Source organism: Drosophila grimshawi, unplaced genomic scaffold, assembly GCF_018153295.1.
Source record: "Drosophila grimshawi isolate 15287-2541.00 unplaced genomic scaffold, ASM1815329v1 contig_1377, whole genome shotgun sequence".
In the NCBI taxonomy this organism is placed as follows: Eukaryota; Metazoa; Arthropoda; class Insecta; order Diptera; family Drosophilidae; genus Drosophila; species Drosophila grimshawi.
The window spans coordinates 8,731,268-8,751,811 of NW_025062900.1; the positions used below are offsets into that span (position 1 = coordinate 8,731,268).

At 35.8% G+C, this 20,544-nt stretch overlaps 4 protein-coding genes across 8 annotated transcripts; all 4 read left to right on the plus strand.

The window, feature by feature from the left end:
* The first annotated feature begins 7,506 nt into the window (after positions 1–7,506).
* LOC6561842 (lipase 3) lies at positions 7,507–10,557 on the plus strand. 4 transcript variants are annotated; one of them, XM_032736469.2, is made up of 5 exons: positions 7,507–7,619; positions 8,099–8,428; positions 9,058–9,235; positions 9,299–9,660; positions 9,721–10,557. In XM_032736469.2, exons 2-5 carry the CDS (start codon positions 8,201–8,203, stop codon positions 10,285–10,287), a joined length of 1,335 nt encoding a protein of 444 aa, XP_032592360.1. In that variant the 5' UTR covers positions 7,507–7,619; positions 8,099–8,200; the 3' UTR covers positions 10,288–10,557. The 4 variants fall into 4 exon arrangements, with proteins under 4 accessions (XP_032592360.1, XP_032592361.1, XP_032592363.1 ...); XM_032736470.2 differs by having other exon boundaries at positions 7,525–7,619; positions 8,085–8,428; XM_032736471.2 differs by lacking the exon at positions 7,507–7,619 and adding an exon at positions 7,673–7,810.
* A 439-nt stretch (positions 10,558–10,996) lies between these two features.
* Positions 10,997–13,420, plus strand: LOC6561841 (lipase 3). Its single transcript, XM_001988707.3, has 4 exons — positions 10,997–11,311; positions 12,101–12,278; positions 12,344–12,705; positions 12,774–13,420. The coding sequence occupies exons 1-4, from the start codon at positions 11,084–11,086 to the stop codon at positions 13,338–13,340; spliced, it is 1,335 nt and encodes a 444-aa protein (XP_001988743.1). The 5' UTR covers positions 10,997–11,083; the 3' UTR covers positions 13,341–13,420.
* A 1,058-nt stretch (positions 13,421–14,478) lies between these two features.
* LOC6561840 (lipase 1) lies at positions 14,479–16,854 on the plus strand. Of its 2 annotated transcripts, none has more exons than XM_001988706.3 (4): positions 14,479–14,754; positions 15,239–15,462; positions 15,574–16,116; positions 16,237–16,854. In XM_001988706.3, exons 2-4 carry the CDS (start codon positions 15,352–15,354, stop codon positions 16,783–16,785), a joined length of 1,203 nt encoding a protein of 400 aa, XP_001988742.2. In that variant the 5' UTR covers positions 14,479–14,754; positions 15,239–15,351; the 3' UTR covers positions 16,786–16,854. The 2 variants fall into 2 exon arrangements, with proteins under 2 accessions (XP_001988742.2, XP_043070550.1); XM_043214615.1 differs by having other exon boundaries at positions 14,479–14,553.
* A 487-nt stretch (positions 16,855–17,341) lies between these two features.
* LOC6561839 (lipase 1) lies at positions 17,342–19,809 on the plus strand. The gene is made up of 4 exons (XM_001988705.3): positions 17,342–17,604; positions 18,076–18,216; positions 18,334–18,876; positions 19,202–19,809. The coding sequence occupies exons 2-4, from the start codon at positions 18,112–18,114 to the stop codon at positions 19,748–19,750; spliced, it is 1,197 nt and encodes a 398-aa protein (XP_001988741.2). The 5' UTR covers positions 17,342–17,604; positions 18,076–18,111; the 3' UTR covers positions 19,751–19,809.
* Positions 19,810–20,544: the final 735 nt, after the last annotated feature.

The following is a 20,544-nucleotide window of genomic DNA, read 5'->3' on the forward strand; positions in this document are numbered from 1 at the left end:
ATTGCCTCGTGTGGCCAGGCCACACAAATTTTATGCAAGCCCCGGGCACAAATTAACTTTCCAATTGATGGGGATGGGAATGGGGATGGGGAAGGGGGGCATTCGGATTGGGGGTGGCATTGCCATTGTCACTCCTCCCCGCACATAACACGCCAGTCGCAGTCGCAGTGGCATTAAATTTATCCCCAATTTGCGTGCAGCGGGGCAACATTTTATGCTCGGCTGGGTGGCGTCTGGCGCTCCACTTGGCTTATCAAATTTTATTAGTCGGCCAGCAAATTGTTGCAAGACGACAAATAACTTCAGTGGTGGCAAACGCTCTTGCCACAAGTTATGAGCCATCTCCCCCACAAAACGAAAAAAATGAATGCAGTTGACTACGCTAAGCTTAGACAAGGTACGCGTATGATTTGTCGCCGCTATCAATTTCAAAGCATTTTGACCAAGAAAACCAACCCTCTTTTTTCTCCAGCCGGGCCAAGACACAAGCGTTCCAAAGCTAGAAAAACGACCGGAAAAGTGCAAACACACGCGAAACTGTCGTCGACTTTCGGCTTTCAGCTTTCAGGCCTATAGTTACCCAACCACCCTCCGCCCCCAACCCACCCAACCACTCAGTTTTCCTTTTTGGGGGCTTGGCCGCGTGCGCGAATGCAATAAAACGTTTTGATAGGCTTATGACCGGGTTTTCTTTTGCTTCTTTTTTTTCTATGTTGGCACACCAGCTAGAATCACCAGGAGACTCTGTTCTGATATTATTTCAAATTCACTCGCTAACAGTTCCACCAATTTGTGATAAGAATTGGTGTCTCAGCAGGCAGAAAATCAATAAAGAAATATCTGACTTTAAGGGTTAAAGATGCCACAAGTTAATTACAAAGAATAGAACTTCTGCTAATCGGAGTATTTGAACAGTTTGTGCAAAAATTGAGGAATGGGGTTAGAAATTTGCACTTATTATTTTTTGGAATTATCAAAAAGATCAAAATGATATACGTTATATGAAATATTCTTGGTAACTGAGCAACACCACCGTTCAAATCACAAAACAAGTTCAAATGATGCCAATTGCGAAACAAATTTACAATATTCATTACTAAAGTAATTCTGAAAATCAAAAGTATCCATTGTTTGGGCTATCAGGAAAGGGTTTTGACAAGCGTTTTTTGTATTATTTTCCCTGCTGAGTTGATAACATTTTAAATGGACGTTTCTATATTTATATTTTCCATAAAAATAATATATATCTTTTACTCATTGTATTTTTGTAATATATTTTGCATTGGCCAACAATATGCAGAATAGTATAATCAATATTTCATACATTCAACCATCCCTCAAAGAAAATATTATTTTGAAATACGCAAATGTCCTTTGTAAAACATTAAACTTAAAAGCTTGATTGGGTCACTCTCATTTGTTCGAAAAGCATGCCTTAGAAAATATGAAATGAGTGCGTTTTCTAAGTAAACAGAAATTTAGTGAGGCGCATTTTGTGCTTCAGTATTATGTCTTTTCCCTTTCCGAAATCTATCTTCAATCTGCCCTGCGGCCAAAAGGCGTACTCAATTGCAAAGATTTTGACCGAAAAGCCAAGCAGCAGCAGCAAATCAAACAGAAATGTGAAAAAGGAAATGTGAATGTGAATAAATTGACAGAAATCAATTTTCAATTTAAAATTTAGATGCCACGCCCGTGTGCCCCATTCCCCAACCACAGCATATTTGCTCAAGCTAAAGATAAAAAGTTCGCTGATGCGCAAAATGTAAATAGTAGAAATGAAAGTTTACCCAAAAACCCAATGAAAATCCTACAGGTTGTGCGTTACTCCGGGGCAGATTGGCTGAACAGGCAGCAGGCAGATTATGGTGGAGCTGGATGTCGATGATTTCAAAGCAAAATATTGCCCCACAAACCTGGCAGGAGAAAAAAACCTTGCTTTGCGGTCAGTGGAATGGCGAATTTTGTTTCTCTTTTTGACTGTGATGATGTATATTGAATTGTTGGCTCTTTTTACCGGGTTCTTTGATTTTTATTGCCTTGCCGAGTTTTTTACGAGCTGTGTGCCATTGTTGAGACTACACCACCCACCCTCTACTCCAGAAAAAGCCCCGCCGATTGTTTGCTTAGCAGTCGAGTGCAAGCATTTCATTAGCATTAGCCAAAAATAAATGTATCTTTGAGATACACGCAGCCATCTCGCAATCTTGATGCTTGCGGAAAAAATCAAAATTTAATGATGAGAAATGTTTTTATTATATATACAAACACATTCTTTTTTTATACTTATTTTGCGATTATGTTTTATTTGTTAAAACTGTTTTTGTTTTGATTAATGTGAGATACATTTGTGTTCAAAGTCGAAGAAAATGAATGTTCAATAGCCTTTCAATAAGTTGAACTATGTTCGTCATATAAATAACACTTATAAGAAATACTTTTTTAAAATCTAAAGACTTATTCAAATTATGACAAATGTGCGCATGTATTTAAGCATCGCAGTCCTTTGTAATTTACTTTGATGCATTGACAGGCGAGCTTAATAATCATATTAGGCCCAATTCATTTGCATGTTTAAATTTAATAACACTTCATTAAATTTAATGCAGCACACCACCTGCGATACGTCGAGTCGCCAATGTGGCATGTGTAGCAACTGAAGACTGCCTTTTCTGCCAGCTGGAATTTTCACTTTATTACAAAGTTCTTGGCGAGAATTAATTCATTAGCATTTTATTACGTTGACGCAGCAGCCACTGTCAGAGACTCAACTCTCCTCCTACTCACCCCCTACAGCCTCCTCCGCTTTCTTTAGACTCCTGCAATATCTTTGTCTTTGTTTTCCTTTGCCATCACTTTGATGTGTAATTAAATCAATAATCACATTCAAGCAAATGCCAAACTCTGCAGCAGCCCCAAGTTTATGAGCATCAGCAGGTGATGCCAATTGAATTTTTCACAGAGCACACAGCAAGAATCAATTGCGTATCTGAATGGATGACCTAAGAGCAGAAAATGTAGTTTCATTTTGTTCCAGTTGAAAAATGTTGGTATGTTCTTAGCAACGTTTCCAATGTAGTATTTAAATTTGCCATGAAAATAAATTCTTAGTTCGAGATAATATATTTCATGTAACATTTATGTTCCCCTGTGCCGTGATATCCTTTTCGCATATCCGTATACCGCAGTACCTGGTGTATATCCTGTGTGCGCCGCGTATCCTGTGAGCAGCTGTTGATTCTGCCTTCTATTGCCCCTTGGTCTTATCGGCTGCTTATCATTGCCAGCAAGCAACATAAAACAATAAATATTTTATAGCCTCTTTGCTGAGCGCATAAATCTCTTGAAATTGATACTCGTACGTGTGTGTGTGTGTGTTGTGTGTGTGTGTGTATATATATATGTGTGGTTACTGTATAAAGAGGGTTCAGGTTACAAGAATCATGCAGCACGTTGATACATTGACACAATGCGAACATTCTATCGAACTGCGAAAAAGGATACAGAAATACAGCTTTTACATTTAATGCCCAAATAATGTATTCGTAAATAAAAAAGTCAGTAAAATATTTTTTTTTTAACTACAAGAAAATAAATATAAAATTTTGGGTACTCATGCAAAAAGAAGAAAAAACCACTGTGACATTAAATGCAAAAAGCGTTCTAATAAAAAAAATTATATTGCTTAACTCAAAGCAAAAAATGAAAGAATATAAAAAAAATACCCGTTGTTACATTTGATGCCCAATTAACGTATTTGCCACTTCAAATTCAGCCGAGCATACAATTTGAATACCTTTTAGAGAGCGCGAGGGAGCCAGACGTGCAGCAAGCCAAAGCCGAAACGTGCCACAAAGCACAAAAGCATGCAGAACTATGCGCTCCCTTTCACACCCGCGGCTCAAAGTGCTTAGCGACAATAAACATTTGTCGTTCCACTCCAGAACGAGAGAGAGTGAGAGCTCTGCAGAAGCTGCACTTCATTAAAAATGGAGAGAGAGAGAGAGAGAGAGCGCCAGTTGAGCTCTGAAGCGGTAACTTTGTCGTTAGGCGACTTATGACTCCTGCAATTACAAATACAAACACAACACACAAAAAAATACATCTCAAAACGGGTGATGTAATGCGCATAACGGGATTCCCGCCGACTGCTTGCCGCTCTCCTCTCGATTTGGCTGTCGCTCATTGTTGCTTGTTGACATAACGAATGCCTTAACATTAAGTTGTTGTTGCTTTTTTTTTTTGCGCGCTGTTCTCCGTCGTCCTCTTCCGCTCCACTTACACGCATAACTCGCATTGCGATGCTGTCGAGCGGTTTGTCGAGTTAATGACACTGGCAGCTGTAGTCGTCACTCCGCTATTCCGTCACCGTTCACCATGTGGCCTTCCCCTGTCCTTGTCCACCCGGTGTCAACGTCGCCGAGGCGTGCAAAAATCATTTTTCTCGCACATTTTTTACAGCCCCTCTTCAAAAACATTTTTATTTATATTTTTCATTTTTCACATTTCTTGTAGTGCCTGTAAAAATTGCCTATAATTGTGTGTGCGTGTGTGTATGTGTGTTGGTAGGGAAAATGTATTATTTGTGTGTTGTGATCGTTTTGAGGACTTGAGGTGCGTCGCTTGGTGGGCAGGAGGCAAATTCAATTTTTTCTGCTCAGCTTCTGCAGTTGACAGTTAATTATTTGTGTAAATAGGCGCAGATGTTGCATTGTTGAAGGGTTCAACCGATTATCTGACAGCTGCGGCATATCAGCTATTGTGGAGTTTTAATGTAACGATTTCGATGTTGTTATAGATTTTTTGACTTCACTTTTCAATGAGAACTTTCTATATTTCAGTCCATATGCAGGACAAAAAGAAAAATACACTCAAAACTGAAATGAAATGTTTAAGGGCAATAAATGTAACTAAAAAAAAGGTTAATAAACAGGCAGATGTTACTCCACCCCATACCTCTTTCAAAGCACTCAATCTACCTTAAGTCCCTCAAGCATCTATGCAGCCAATCTCCAGTTGAAGAATTAACAAACAATTTATAGAAAACACAAAATTTTCGCAAATGTATATTTTTGGTTAAATTTGAAAATCCCATCAACTGCATTTTGCAGATATCTGTTGCCGAAAGGAGCGAAAAGTTTGGCAACTTAAATAAATAAGCTAGTTGAACTTTTGTTAAACCAGGTCAAAAAGCCGTTTGAACTATTTGATAAACTGGGCAAGTTTTGAATCCATTTCTTAAACTTTTATTGACAAATAAAATGCCAAAGACAATACTTTTTCGAAGTCAAATATCGGTGATATAATCTTCCACTGTTACTCTCAACTCAACTTGCAGTTTGTCAACAAAAACAAAAACTTTGTAACTAAGTCAATTCCTCTTAAGTATTTCTAGTTGCATTTGTTTGTCGGACTTAACATTACAACATTCCAATGAACTCTATTTGCCAACAATTGTTTGTGGTTCGCGGCAAACTGCTGCCCGTCAATCCCATGAGCCAATTTAAAAATGCAAAATGTCATGATTTCAAGTGGCTTTCCCTGCGCTTTGATTTGTTCGCCAGTTTTTGAAAATTCATATGTCCAACCACACTGTAAATAGCGCGAAAGGGACACCAATTTAAAATGTGGTAAAACAAAGTAAATTTCGCTCTAAAATTGTGTTCAAAATTAGTGGCAAATTTGCCTTAATAACATTTGAATTCAGCAACATGTTGCCATAGCAATAAATATATTTGTTTCCCACATTTCGATGCTGACAACGTCTAAATTGAAAATGATATCGAAAATGATATGAGATAAATAAGCCGAGTGTTGCAAAGAATTGAATGGAATAAATATCACTAATATTAAACCTTCAATTTAGAAACATATTTAAAGTTCGTCAAGATATGCCACATTTTGACTTGGCAACATTTTGATTTTGAATTGCAAATCGAAAATGTTTGAGAATTTATAATGGGTATTTAAATTTGTATATACATTTATATATGTATGCATATAAAATAGGTCTGACATTGCATGGTGGACTGGAAACAGAACCCGAGTGGAAGCATAACAATAACAACCAACAATAAGCATAAATTTATGTGCTGCTTGAGTTAATGAACTGCACATTGTCTTGTCAGATATTTGCATTTTATTGCTGTGTATCTGTGGGATACTCGGCTAGTATTGGGGCAGCTGAGTAGCTGTGTGCTGCATAAATTCAAAATCAGCTACATTTCATAATTGAATAACACCCAACTATGTATGCGTGAGTGTGTGTGTGTATTCACTTCGATAAGCAGACACTCAGCAATGTTTTGGGAGTCTCATTTAATTCCCTCGCTCTCATCGAATATGTTGAGCGTAAATTAATATTCAGTTGAGTGCTGTAAATAGACAAATTTAAATTTAGTGTGGTTCATTGAAAGCTCTCAAATCAAATTCTCTGATAGTTTGTTACTAAATTATCATCAATTTGTGATCAATTGAAAAACAATAATCGCATAAGCATTATGACTAGACTTAATTGTACTTTGACATTATAAAGTTAATCAGGTTTTTCATCTTTTTTTTTTTTTGTGATTCACTCGCAATTTATTTAGATTGAGTTGTGTTTTTTTTTTGTGTTTATTAAGCAAAAAGTAACTTTATGTATTTAAGGTTATATAACTATGATTCATAATTAATCATCAATTATATATCGTGACTTCTTAAGTACTAGTTCAGTTGATCGTATTCTAAAAATAAAACATCACATAATTCCATTATCAGGAACTTACTCTTTACTACTGTGAGCAGTTTGCCTAAGGTTTATAATTTATGTATGAAAAATGAGCACTTATAATTAAAAGAGCACCTTATTATTTTCATATTATTAAGATGATAAACCTAACTTTAAATTTATTATTGAATTTGACTATACCTAATTGAGTTCAAATTTATTTAAGTTGATTAAGATTAATAAACGTTGATTAATAATATTTATTTAGAATTTACATTGACATTGTAGTGCATTCAGAGATCAACAAGAACTTACTTTATAAATATTGAATTTCTCTTTGTTTTTGCAATTATTTGAGCACATATGAATTGTGTTAAATGTGGACTTTGTGTTCACAACAAACTAAAATAGAGACGAGAAAATAATTCAATGCCTTATCGCCATTCAAACAAACCTAAAAATGAAGATTCCAAAACACATAAAACGATTATTAGGTCAGGTTTTGGAAACCAGTCTTGAGAGCACTGATAGCCGCAGGGCCAACGTCATAACTATGACGTCGAGCTCAATATGCTAATGGATAATGATAGCTATATGAAATAAAAAAAATAAAAAAGACAACAATCATCAGTCGCTACGATAGATTCGAGTTTCAAGTTAATATATCTTATAGATGATTTTTTTTTTTTTGGGACTGGTTGTTTGTGTGCGATTGTGATAGGAAACAAGTAATTAATGGTTATATTAGTGCCCAGGCAAAGTTCAATTCGAGGCACGAATACAGAAACTGCGAGTTCAGTCAGCAATTGTCGTCGGAGCGAATCACACTGGCAACCAATTCGTAGTAAAACAAATAAACAAACTATTTGTGGATTTTTATATAAAATTATAGGCGAGAGTGCAAACAGAGGTAGCTAGTTAAATCTGTTTATTTATTATGGCTACACGCTTGTCAATTGGCCTGGCAACATTGGACAAGTTGCTGGGTAAATTGTAGGCCTCTGTTTGAATGACGCAGTTGCGAATTGGGTTCCATTGATTGAAGAGCTCGGAGTTCAGGACCCGGAGCTCCGTTTGTAGATAAACCGCCTAAATTGTCTCGTGCGTAAACCAATTCAAAGTCAAGACTACAAATAGTATTTCCATAAGCAGCTCAAGAGCATAATCTAATGCCGGACCCAATTGCTTATCAGTCGATGACGAAGGCATTGCCGGGGGTTATCATTGCACTTGACCAATATTGGTAGTTTTCGTTTTTGTTGAGCGTTTCGGTGATTCAATTGCACTGAATGTATAACATACATATACGACAACGAAAACAAGCCGTAATCAGCATACTCGAATATGTTCCACAGTTTCAAATAACGTGACAAAGTTTCATTCTCGCAGCCCAATCAACGCATCGCCAGTCAGCGTTTGCCCGTCGCAGCGATCACAATTAATAGACAGAAATACTCTCCCAGTACTATATAACCTATACTACTACTAAAAATGTCATTAAATTTGCGCTTGAGGCAGCTACTGCTTTTTACTCTATGCCTTTGTCTTGTTCCACTGGAGAGCAATGCGGATTTATCATTTCTGCTTGGAAATATTACGCTTTTCAATGTGAACTTCAAGTCTCCCAAGTGGCTTGGTCGCTCCATATCTGTGCAGAGCAATTTGCGTATTGACACTGAAGTCGATCCCAATATTCAGGAGGATTCACACTTAAACACAGTAAGAAATTTAAAATAAAAGTTCATGTTAAACAGTTTTTAAATATTATATTTGCATTTTTGTAATACATTATTAGAAAAACTAGAACACTTAGAAAAATTAAAGTTTTCAATTCTGGTTGACATTATTCCCATTTATGAATAATTATCAATGCACATATTATTTTTTGCTTGTAAATTCACAAACATATATATTAAAATATTATTTACTGAGTAGAATGCAAAAGCTTAAAGCTTCATTTGTTTTCATATGCGGTATGTGAAAAATTGATTGTCATATAATTATGTGATAAATAAAAAGCAATTGTTGTTGAATAGTTCGTGTTGACAATGAAACTTAAATATAATATATTTTATTTAATTTGTAATTTACTTAGGGCTTAAATGAATGTAACAATATATATATGCATTAAGAATCAGATTGATTTTAGTAAATTTATTTCTGCTTAATATATGTGTTAAATCAATAAAAAAGAGGTTCCATTTTTGATACATTAATAATTTTTAGTATATTTAACGTATTGTTTGCAAAATTATTACTATTGTTTAATTAAGATAAAGTGTAAATTATTTATATAATTTAATTGCTCTTATTTATCATTTACTAAACCCATTTTGTTCCACCTACAGTATTCTCTAATTCATAAATACGGTTATCCAGCGGAGAATCATACGGTGACAACAGACGATGGTTATATACTCACCCTTCACAGGATTGCGCGACCTGGAGCAACTCCTGTTCTGCTAGTACACGGTCTATTGGATAGCTCAGCCACGTGGGTAATGATGGGTCCCAACAAGGGTCTAGGTATGTACACAAATTCATTACAAAATCAGATATAGTTTATTTTAAGTTTCTCACTTTGTAAAGGATACTTGCTCTATGAGCAGGGCTACGATGTGTGGATGGCCAATGTGCGTGGAAATACGTATTCCAGGAAGCACATCAAGTATACGCATAACCATGCCAAGTTCTGGGATTTCACGTTTCACGAAATGGGCGTATACGATATACCGAAAACAATCGATTATATACTCAACAAAACGGATTTCCAACAGCTGCATTATGTTGGGCACTCACAGGGCACCGTTGTCTTCTGGATAATGGGCAGTGAGCGACCCGAGTATATGGATAAGATCATATTCATGCAGGCTCTGGCCCCGGTTGCCTATTTAAAGCACTGCAAGAGTCCTGTCGTCAATTTCCTGGCCGAGTTTCAACTGCCGGTTAGTGTGAGTACTTCTATGCGATTCTCATAAATGTTACTTGGTTGACCCTTGACTCACTTACAGATTGTGCTCAAGCTGATAGGCGTTCATGAATTTTTGCCCAAAAATGAGTTCATAGTGATGTTCAATCAGCTGATTTGCGACGAGTCGACCACAACAAAAGAGGTCTGCTCGAATGTGATTTTCCTGACTACTGGCTTTGATAAGTTGCAGCTGAATGAGACAATGCTGCCCGTTGTGGTGGGGCATGCCCCAGCTGGGGCTTCCACCAAGCAGATGCAACACTTTGCCCAGGTGCGCAGATCGGGAGACTTTCGTCAGTTTGACTATGGCTGGCTGAGGAATCACTGGCGTTACAACAGTCTCACCCCCCCGGAGTATAAGCTGGAGAATGTTAAGGCCAAGGTCGCCATGTATTATAGCCAAAACGATTGGCTAGCACAGCCGACAGATGTGGAAGCGCTGCGCCGCAGACTGCCCAATGTGGTATCGCATTACTTGGTTGACTATCCGGAGTTCAATCATCTGGACTTCATTTGGGGTGTGGATGCTCGGGAGCTGCTCTGGGATCGCATGATTGAGAATATGCGCTTGCATGATACTGATAATACTATTGATACTTCCAACTGAATAATATAAGTATTTGTTATAGGCTTAAGTTCTATACTTACAGTATAAGCTCGGTGTAATCGATAGGCCATTTATGGATAAAATATTTATTATTTACTAAAATCTTAGAATATTCTTAAGTCCATGTGATAATAATTGATGTATCCCCCGCAAAGGGCTTTATAATTTCGCTATGAAATTTGTAATTTGTAATATCCATACTACATTTTAATTTGAAAATACTTATCTAATAATTAATAATTATATAAAAGACTTACAGTCTTAATGGAAGTGGCTCTACTTATTGAGGGAAAATGATCATTATTGCTGAAATATATGATTCGAATGGGTTATGGTTAGTATAGTTCGTGTTACGACTTTGAAGAGCAAAATTAGAACATGGGAACTGGAAAATTAGTATGACTGATTAGTTTTAGGAGACCATATATAAGATACTCAATAACACAAACCTACTCAAGAACATTTTAGTAATGTAATCGATAAGGATAAGACACACCTATTGGTGATTATGTGAACTATAAGTAATTTGAAGGAATTCAAAATTGATCAGCGATGCGTAATCTGAGTCTACCATTCGGTCATCGGTTTTTTTTTTATTAATTAAAGTGAATTGAATGAACTAAACTACACACAGACGACAACGAAAGCAAGTCGTAATCAGCATACTGCCATATACATTCTCGCAGCCCAATCAACGCATCGCCAGTCAGCATTTGTCCGTCGCAGCGATCACAATTAATATACAGAAATCATACACTCCCAGTAAACTCCAGTACACCCTATACTAGTACTAAAAATGTCATTAAATTTTCGCTTGAGGCAGCTACTGCTTTTTACTCTGTGCCTTTGTCTTGTTCCACTGGAAAGCAATGCGGATTTATCATTTCCGTTTGGAAATATTTCGCTTTTCAATGTGAACTTAAAGTCTCCCAAGTGGCTTGGTCGCTCCATATCTCTGCAGAGCAATTTGCGTATTGATTCTGAGGTTGAACCCAATGTTCATGAGGACTCACACATGAGTACAGTAAGTGAGAAATATTAAAAAATATATTTTTATATGACATTCGTATACAATTAAAATGAAAAAAAAAAATGTTATTTATTCCTCAAAAATCTTACATTAGTAATATTGTTACTAAAATATTAAAATATAAATTAAAATTACAACAAAGTTTCAGTTAGAAACTGAATTTATCTTAAGGGGGCTCTACCATGGCAACTGTGGCCTTCAGCAAATTTTTTAAAAATATATGGATGCAGATTAAGGTACCTTTTGTTTTAAAAATTCGAAACAGAAGGTCCAAATTTTTGCAATTTATGCCTTATCCTTTATTTATCTGTTTAATTTTTTTAAAAACTAAAATTTAGACATTTTTTGTAATGCATTATTTGAAAAATTCGTTAGATTACAAACATTATCCACATTTATAATTTCTTATCAGTGAAAATATACACAAATATATATTTTTTAATGTCTTTTTTAATGACTCAGTATGCCAAAGCTTAAAGCTGTATTTTTTTTCTTGTGAAATAAATTTGCGTGATGGGGAAAATTGATTCTCATATAATGAAGTCATAATTCAGAAACGTATTGACGATGAACCTTTAATAAAATATATTTCATTTAATTGTTTACTTATCTAAGGTTAGAGTTAAACATATTTATTCCTGTCAAATATGCGTTGAATGAATACACAAAAATATGTCCTCATTTGATACATTTAATTGGTTATTTTTAAATTACTATAATGTATTTCTATAATATAATTGCTCTTCTTTCTCATTTGCAAAACCCATTTTGTTCCACCTACAGTATAATCTAATTCATAAATACGGTTATCCAGCGGAGAATCATACGGTGACAACAGACGATGGTTATATACTCACCCTTCACAGGATTGCGCGAACTGGAGCAACTCCCGTTCTGCTAGTCCACGGTCTATTGGATAGCTCAGCCACGTGGGTAATGATGGGTCCCAACAAGGGTCTAGGTATGTACTACAATTTCATTGCAAAATCAGATAAGGCTCATTTAAAAGTTTACCTCTTTGTAAAGGATACTTGCTCTATGAGCAGGGCTACGATGTGTGGATGGCCAATGTGCGTGGAAATACGTATTCCAGGAAGCACATCAAGTATACGCATAACAATGCCAAGTTCTGGGATTTCACGTTTCACGAAATGGGCATATACGATATACCGAAAACAATCGATTATATACTCAACAAAACGGATTTCCAACAGCTGCATTATGTTGGGCACTCACAGGGCACCGTTGTCTTCTGGATAATGGGCAGTGAGCGACCCGAGTATATGGATAAGATCATATTCATGCAGGCTCTGGCCCCGGTTGCCTATTTAAAGTACTGCAAGAGTCCTGTCGTCAATTTCCTGGCTAATTTTCAACGGTCGGTTAGTGTAAGTACTTCTATGCGATTTTCATATATGTTACTGAGTTACATAGTTGACCCTTGACTCACTTACAGATTGTGCTCAAGCTGATAGGCGCTAATGAATTTTTGCCCAAAAATAAGTTCATAGTGATGTTCAATCAGCTGATTTGCGACGAGTCGACCACAACAAAAGAGGTCTGCTCGAATGTGATTTTCCAGACTGCAGGCTTTGATAAATCGCAGCTGAATGAGACTATGCTGCCCGTTGTGGTGGGGCATGTCCCAGCTGGTGCTGCCACCAAGCAGATGCAACACTATGGCCAGGTGCGCAAATCGGGCGACTTTCGTCAGTTCGACTATGGCAGTCTGAGGAATTATTGGCGTTACAACAGTTTCAGCCCTCCCGAGTATAAGCTGGAGAATGTTGAGGCCAAGGTCGCCATGTATTATAGCCAAAACGATTGGCTAGCACAGCCGACAGATGTGGAAGCGTTGCGCCACAGACTGCCCAATGTCGTCTCGCATTACCTGGTTGACTATCCGGAGTTTAATCATGTGGACTTCATTTGGGGTATGGATGCTCGGGAGCTGGTCTGGGATCGCATGATTGAGAATATGCGCTTGCATGATACTGATAATACTATTGATACTTCAAACTGATTAATATACGTTTTTTTTTAAGTTGTAATCGCTTTGTCAAGTATTTATGCTAAATGTTTATTAATTACTATACATAGAATAATAAATCAGAGTGCTTATTACTTAAAAATTGTACTACAAAATTTGTAGTTGATAAAAAGAAAAATGCTTATCTTGGATAAGTCGGCGTTCAATTACCCTTGTATACAGGACTAAATCTGATAAGTTTTAGACCAATGTTTAATAATGATATTTCGTTCGAAAGTTATGTTAACAGAAAAAGCATTTAGTAAACATTTTCCCGATAAGAGTTTAGGTGTGTTGAGTGTCGGTATCCCTCTTTTTAGGTTTTCTGCTAAATAAGCTGAACACCGATCTCTGGATACAATAGGTGTTCCACTGGATCCAAGGTTCACGGGGATTGGAGAGTCGAAAACATTGAAACGGAAATTTGAAAAGAAGAATAACTTTGAGTACTGTATACTTTCGTCTTGAATAATAATTGTTAGCTTAAGTGCAATACTACTATGAGTGAGTTGCTTATGCATTTGCATTTATAAAATATTATTACGTATTTATAAAACAATGTGCATACTATTGGATACAAAATCGTGTTTTTTTACATTGACAGTTTATTAACTACAAAGGCATAGCTTATTTGACCCTGTCTAGATTTGCTGTGTTTGAAATGAGATTCCAGCATTAATTTGGTTTTATAAAATCTTGGAAACCCAGCTACTTTTATATATACTCCGATAAAGCCATTTATCCGTTCAAAAAGAATCATTGCTGTTTACACCCTTCGGTAAAAAACTGACTCAAAAATTGGAGTGCGTATATTTTTTAAGTTTTTGAGCAAAATTTGATATGTTTATAATCGGTGCAGAGCGGAAAAAATTGACGAACACCAAATTTGGTAGATGGATTTCAATCGTCTCTTCCGAATTTTGGTAACGAAAACTTTCATCTATCGTCTAAGCTGATAATTCCAAAAATAAAGATGCAATTGATTATATAGGAAGATGTTTGACACCAATTACACTATTATCAAAGTATTCCGCAGTCGGTTCTCGCCCGTTTTCTCTCAATGTTCTCTCGTGTTGCATGATTTAATTAAAATCAAAATTGCATTCGAGTTAGTTCCCAACTGGCATTGGGATCGATCAGTTAATAAGCTGTGTCGGATTCAACAAATAGCTACTTATGTCAAGCTGTTTAGTTGCTTAACAGATCAGTGAGTGCGGATTGCGTGTCGAGCTAAGTTCGAATTAGAAAACTCGGATATTATTTATTCTAAAGAAATAAATCGGTTATATAAAGAGCATCATATTTTTCAAATTTTAAGATATAAAACCAAACTGAAACTACAAAATCACTTTGATAAAGTAGAGAATCGAAATATATTAATTTTATGTGCAACGAATGTGATTTAACGGTTCGTAAAACATTGACTAATTATGATATTAATTGATAGTAATATCTATTTAATGTGGCTTAACAGTTTTAAGTAAATCATTAAGTGTGTCTTCGTAATGATTTTAGTGAAAATGATTCCATGGACTTGTTTAAATGAGTTCTAATTGCACCTCGGAGTTTTTTCCTTCGGAAGTTCTTTCATTACAATCTTAGAAATTCTTAGCTGTGTAAAATTCACAACATTTTTCATTTGTTTTAGTATATTTTTGTGAACGACTTTCTTTGAATATATGTTTTGTTTACATTTTACTTAAGTTCCTATATTTTTTATCAATTCATTTGTATTAGTACATAAATAAAAATTCATGAGTATTGCCTTGGTAAACAGTATTGAACACTCAATTAAATTATTAAAAACAGGGCAATTTTGATTCATTGTCAAGTTCACTTCAACTTGATATCTAACATGGTAATTAAAATACGATCTAATTTTTTGCTTCTAGCTTGTTTTTCATTGGGCTAGTCAGGCCAGGTTATGTGGAAATAGGTGGAAATATATGCATAGAAACGCCAACGATAGTTGTTAGCAATTTATTAGCATCATTAAGTTTACGCAATGTTTAGATTCAATTACTGCCTGATCTGGCTATGCCTCTATGCCAATCTAGTGTTTGCTAATATTGTCAAGAACGATCCGGCTGTTCTAGAAGATGCACATCTACGAACTGTAAGTGAAATTATATTTGAGCTGTATATAATATTACTTTGAATATTATCAAAAATAATAATTCAGCTCTAAAATATATAATACAATGCGTTGTGTGAAAATTCTTTAAAGCCTGGTCTCATAAAAAAATATGGTTACCCATTTGAAGAGCATAAAATCGATACCAAGGATGGTTTTAGACTGACGGCACATCGGATACCCAAACGGGGAGCACAGCCTGTGCTACTGGTCCATGGACTGCAGGATAGCTCTGCGTCTTGGGTGCTAAGTGGTCCAGGCAAGGCATTGGCCTATCTGCTCAGTGATCGGGGCTACGATGTTTGGATGCTTAACGTACGTGGCAATCGTTATTCGCGAAAGCATATCATATATCATCCGTTGCAACGTCAGTTCTGGGACTTTTCGTTCCATGAGATTGGCATTTATGATCTGCCCGCCACCATTGACTATATATTGAATCGAAGTGGGGGCTATAGGAAGCTGCATTACGTCGGTCACTCCCAAGGCACCACCGCGTTCTTTGTGATGGGCGCCGAGCGACCAGCGTATATGAAGAAGATCAAACTATTTCAAGGACTTGCCCCAGTCGTCTATTTTGCGTATACGAAGCAGTCATTGGGAACATTTCTTGCGCCTCACATAGGAGACATTGTGGTAATTAGAACTATGTAACTTATTCTTGATTTAGAAAAAAAACCTTACCTCAACTTGTGAAAATATATAATACAATAAGAAATGGCAGTTACATATAATTTATTTATATAATTCTTGCAGCGACTTGCTAATCTCGTTGGCATCTATGAGTTCCCGCCGGAGAATGAAGTGTGGAGAGAATTGCTTTATAAGTACTGCACTTTTATTTTTCGCAACACCTGCACTTACTTTATAATGCAGATTGCTGGTGTGGATGATGAACAGTGGAGTGGAATAGCGCTGCCCAAATTGCTTGGCCATTTTCCAGCTGGTACCTCTGTCAAATCGTTTGATCACTATGCTCAGCAGATTAACAGCGGAGGCTTCTTCAAGTATAATTATCGTAGTGTCGCTAAGAATCGGAGAGCTTACGGCTCGGCTAAACCACCCGCCTACAAGTTGGGCAACGTCGACTGCAAAGTGGCTCTATATTATGGCAAAAACGATCCACTAGCCGCTGTCAAGGATGTGCAGCACTTGCGCAACGAGTTGCCAAATGTAGTGTATGATGAGCTATTGACCTACAAAAAATTCAATCATATTGATTTTCTAGTTGCGATTGATGTGAGAAAATTGCTTTATGACAGCATGTTCAGTGTGATGAAAAGGGTCGAAGAGGGAGAGCTTTAATGAAATCAAAATTGGAAATAGTATTTCAATTAGAAGATGTACATATTTATGTAAATAAATAAATAAAACTAAAAATAATAATAACTAAGATTATGGGTGAGGGGTTAGCGTAGTTCGTATTACAAAAAACTATATTTTCAATTTGAATCCTTAATTTTGGGAGACCATTTACAAGATACTCAATAATACAGACCAGTTCAAAAATATGACGAAAGAGCAATATATAAATATAAGTGAGTTTAAGTAACCGAGGATCAAAATGAAAATTCGATTTATTAACAGGATAAGAATAAGATATGATTGATGATTATGTGAACTTTAACGCATTTTGTATGGAGACTTGGAACTTGGAACATATATTTTAAGAGATATAACCAAACATTAACTAAAAAATCAAGTTGATAAAGTACCGAAGCGAACTGTATAATTTATGTGTAACGAATGTGATTTAACGCTTCGTAAAACGTTGACTAATTATGACATTAAATGATACTAATATGTATTTAATCTGGCTTAACAGTTTGAAGTGAATTGTTAAGTGCGTCTTAGTTAATGTAAGACTTTAGTTAAATAAGTTCTACTTGCGTCTTGGAGCAGACCAGAATTGTTAATCGTGAAGTTTTTTCATTATAATCTTTGAAGTTTATATCTGTATAAAATTCATAAAAATATATATAAAATATTCGTATTGTATGATTTATGCATCTAAATTGCATTCGAGTTAGTTCCCAACTGGCTTTGGGATCGATCAGTTAATAAGCTGTGTCGGATTCAACAAATAGCTACTTATGTCAAGCTGTTTAGTTGCTTAACAGATCAGTGAGTGCGGATTGCGTGTCGAGCTAAGTTCGAATTAGAAAACTCGGATTTTATTTATTCTAAAGAAATAAATCGGTTATACAAAGAGCACCATATTTTTCAAAGTGAAAATTTTAAGATATAAAACCAAACTGAAACTACAAAATCACTTTGATAAAGTAGAGAATCGAAATATATTAATTATATGTGCAACCAATGTGATTTAACGGTTCGTAAAACATTGACTAATTATGATATGAATTGATAGTAAAATGTATTTAATGTGGCTTAGTGTGCCATACTTAACATAAGGATTTTAGTGAAATTGATTCCATGGACTTGTTTAAATGAGTTCTAAGTGCACCTTGGAGCAGACGAGAATTGTTAATCAGGAAGTTATTTCATTACAATCTTAGAAATTTTTAGTTGTGTAAAATTCGCAACATTTTTCATTTGTTTTTGTTAAAATACGATCTACCTTATTGCTTCTAGCTTGTAAAATTGAGCTTTTAACATTAAGCTTATAACATGGTTAGATTCTATTACTGCCTGATCTGGCTATGCCTGCATGGCAATCTAGTGCTTGCTAGATGCGGCGATGCGGCTTTTTTAGAAGATGCACATCTACCATCTGTAAGTGAAATTACAAATGAGTTTTATATAATAATCCCTTGAATATTAGAACAAATTAAAATACAGTTGAGGCTAGAAAATATATAATACAATGAGATGTGTGTAACTTTTTTAAAGCCTGGTCTCATCAGAAAGTATGGTTACCCATTTGAAGAGCATAAAATCGAAACCAACGATGGCTTTCTACTGACGGCTCATCGTATACCCAAACGAGGGGGACCGCCTGTGCTACTGGTGCATGGATTGCAGGATAGCTCTGCGGCTTGGCTGGTAAATGGTCCAGATAAGGCACTGGCCTATCTGCTCAGTAATCGGGGCTACGATGTCTGGATGCTTAACGTACGTGGCAATCGTTATTCGCGAAGGCATATCAATTATAAGCCTCGTCAACGTCAGTTCTGGGACTTTTCGTTCCATGAGATTGGCATTTATGATCTGCCCGCCACCATTGACTATATATTGAATCGAAGTGGGGGCTATAGGAATCTGCACTACGTCGGTCACTCCCAAGGCACCACCTCGTTCTTTGTGATGGGCTCCGAGCGACCAGCGTATATGAAGAAGATCAAACTATTTCAAGGACTTGCCCCAGTTGCCTATTTTGCGTATATGAAGCAGTCATTGGGAAAATATTTTGCGCCTTACATGGGAGAGATTGTGGTAATTTGAACTTTGTAAATTATTCTTGATTAGCAGAAAAAAATACATTAAAATCTATTCATTTAACTGAATTTTCTAAACAAGCAACAAGTAAGGCAAATAAATGGAGTATATTATTTAAATTATTGAAGGGGTCGTCCACTTCGAAAAAAAATGAAATTAAATCAAAAAGTCTACCAATATTCTTTACGATAAATATTGTAACTATAAAGTTATTAAAATATACATATTCTTTCGTGAAAATTTTAAAAATTTAAGGCAAAAAAAAAAAAAAAAAACTGACTGCATATTATATATAAACGACTAATTTATCTAATTGTTGCAGCGACTGGCTTATCGTTCTTGCATCTATGAGTTTCCGCCGCAGAGTAAAGTGTTGAAAAAAGTGTTTTATAAGCTCTGTACTGTTATTCTTCACAAATCCTGTACGTTCCTTATAATGAAGCTTGCTGGTGTGGATTACAGGCAGCTGAATAGCACAACTATTCAAATATATATTGGCCATTTTCCAGCTGGTGGCTCTGTCAAATCGTTTGATCACTATGCTCAGCAGATTAACAGCGGCGGCTTCTTCAAGTATAATTATCGTAGTGTGGCTAAGAATCGGAGAGCTTACGGCTCGGCTAAACCACCCGCCTACAAGTTGGGCAACGTCGACTGCAAAGTGGCTCTATATTATGGCAAAAACGATCTGCTGGCCGCTGTCAAGGATGTGCAGCACTTGCGCAACGAGTTGCCAAATGTGGTGCATGATGAGCTATTGACCTACAGAAAATTCAATCATATTGATTTTCTAGTTGCGATTGATGTGAGAAAATTGCTTTATGACAGCATGTTCAGTGTGATGAAAAGGGTCGAAAACGGAGAGCTTTAATGAAAACAAAATTGGAAATAGTATTTCAATTAGAAGATGTACATAAATAAATAAATAAAAAATAATAATAATTGTAAGATTGTTTTAAATTCTTAAGTTACTGTTAAAAATAAGTACATTATTGGAAGACATCTCAGTCCGTAAAATGATGAAATTATGTAACTCTGCTGTACAAGTTTTTGGACAATATATAATACGACATAGAAGCAACTGCAAAATTTAACTTAATTGTATGTTAGACAAATCAAAAATATATAAAAATATAATATCTTAGGCATCTTGCAGAATACATACCCTTTTAGAGTGGAACTAAGCTGCTGGCATACAAATTTTAATACCGTCAGCAAACCCAAAGTTTCTGCAAGATGGCAATTAAACTGATTACTGACTGATCATGAATAAATATTCTTTAATATATACTATTTTACCTCCAATGCATTGCAAATTTGAAAACAACATTAAGGGTATACAAAATCTTGATGTTAACTACCATAAATTAAGCAACTTAAATAATTAAATTATTCGGTCTTATAATATGTTCAAAGCGTTGCAAATTCAGTTGCCATAACTTGGAAATACGTTAACAACATGTCCAAGTGGCTGAGGGCAATTAAATGTGGCATAAATGCAAATATTTGCACAGCGCCAGTTAAAGTGATTAGGCAGCCACTTAAAACAGACACTTAACTTAACAAATAAATTTTGGGTGAACAAATATATATGTGTTTGTGGCTGCACTTATATAACTTATTTCTAAATATATTGTGCATTGTAGAAAATTATTGTAATTTTCA

Excerpts from the sequence above, each read along its gene's own strand:
- LOC6561839 (XM_001988705.3), top strand. The coding sequence starts at position 18,112 with ATGGTTAGATTCTATTACTGCCTGATCTGGCTATGCCTGCATGGCAAT. Across the intron at positions 18,217-18,333 it reads AAGATGCACATCTACCATCT|CCTGGTCTCATCAGAAAGTA; the intron begins GTAAGTGAAATT and ends ACTTTTTTAAAG. Across the intron at positions 18,877-19,201 it reads CTTACATGGGAGAGATTGTG|CGACTGGCTTATCGTTCTTG; the intron begins GTAATTTGAACT and ends TAATTGTTGCAG.
- LOC6561840 (XM_001988706.3), top strand. The coding sequence starts at position 15,352 with ATGTTTAGATTCAATTACTGCCTGATCTGGCTATGCCTCTATGCCAAT. Across the intron at positions 15,463-15,573 it reads AAGATGCACATCTACGAACT|CCTGGTCTCATAAAAAAATA; the intron begins GTAAGTGAAATT and ends AATTCTTTAAAG. Across the intron at positions 16,117-16,236 it reads CTCACATAGGAGACATTGTG|CGACTTGCTAATCTCGTTGG; the intron begins GTAATTAGAACT and ends TAATTCTTGCAG.
- LOC6561841 (XM_001988707.3), top strand. The coding sequence starts at position 11,084 with ATGTCATTAAATTTTCGCTTGAGGCAGCTACTGCTTTTTACTCTGTGC. Across the intron at positions 12,279-12,343 it reads GGGTCCCAACAAGGGTCTAG|GATACTTGCTCTATGAGCAG; the intron begins GTATGTACTACA and ends CTCTTTGTAAAG. Across the intron at positions 12,706-12,773 it reads ATTTTCAACGGTCGGTTAGT|ATTGTGCTCAAGCTGATAGG; the intron begins GTAAGTACTTCT and ends ACTCACTTACAG.
- LOC6561842 (XM_032736469.2), top strand. The coding sequence starts at position 8,201 with ATGTCATTAAATTTGCGCTTGAGGCAGCTACTGCTTTTTACTCTATGC. Across the intron at positions 9,236-9,298 it reads GGGTCCCAACAAGGGTCTAG|GATACTTGCTCTATGAGCAG; the intron begins GTATGTACACAA and ends CACTTTGTAAAG. Across the intron at positions 9,661-9,720 it reads AGTTTCAACTGCCGGTTAGT|ATTGTGCTCAAGCTGATAGG; the intron begins GTGAGTACTTCT and ends ACTCACTTACAG.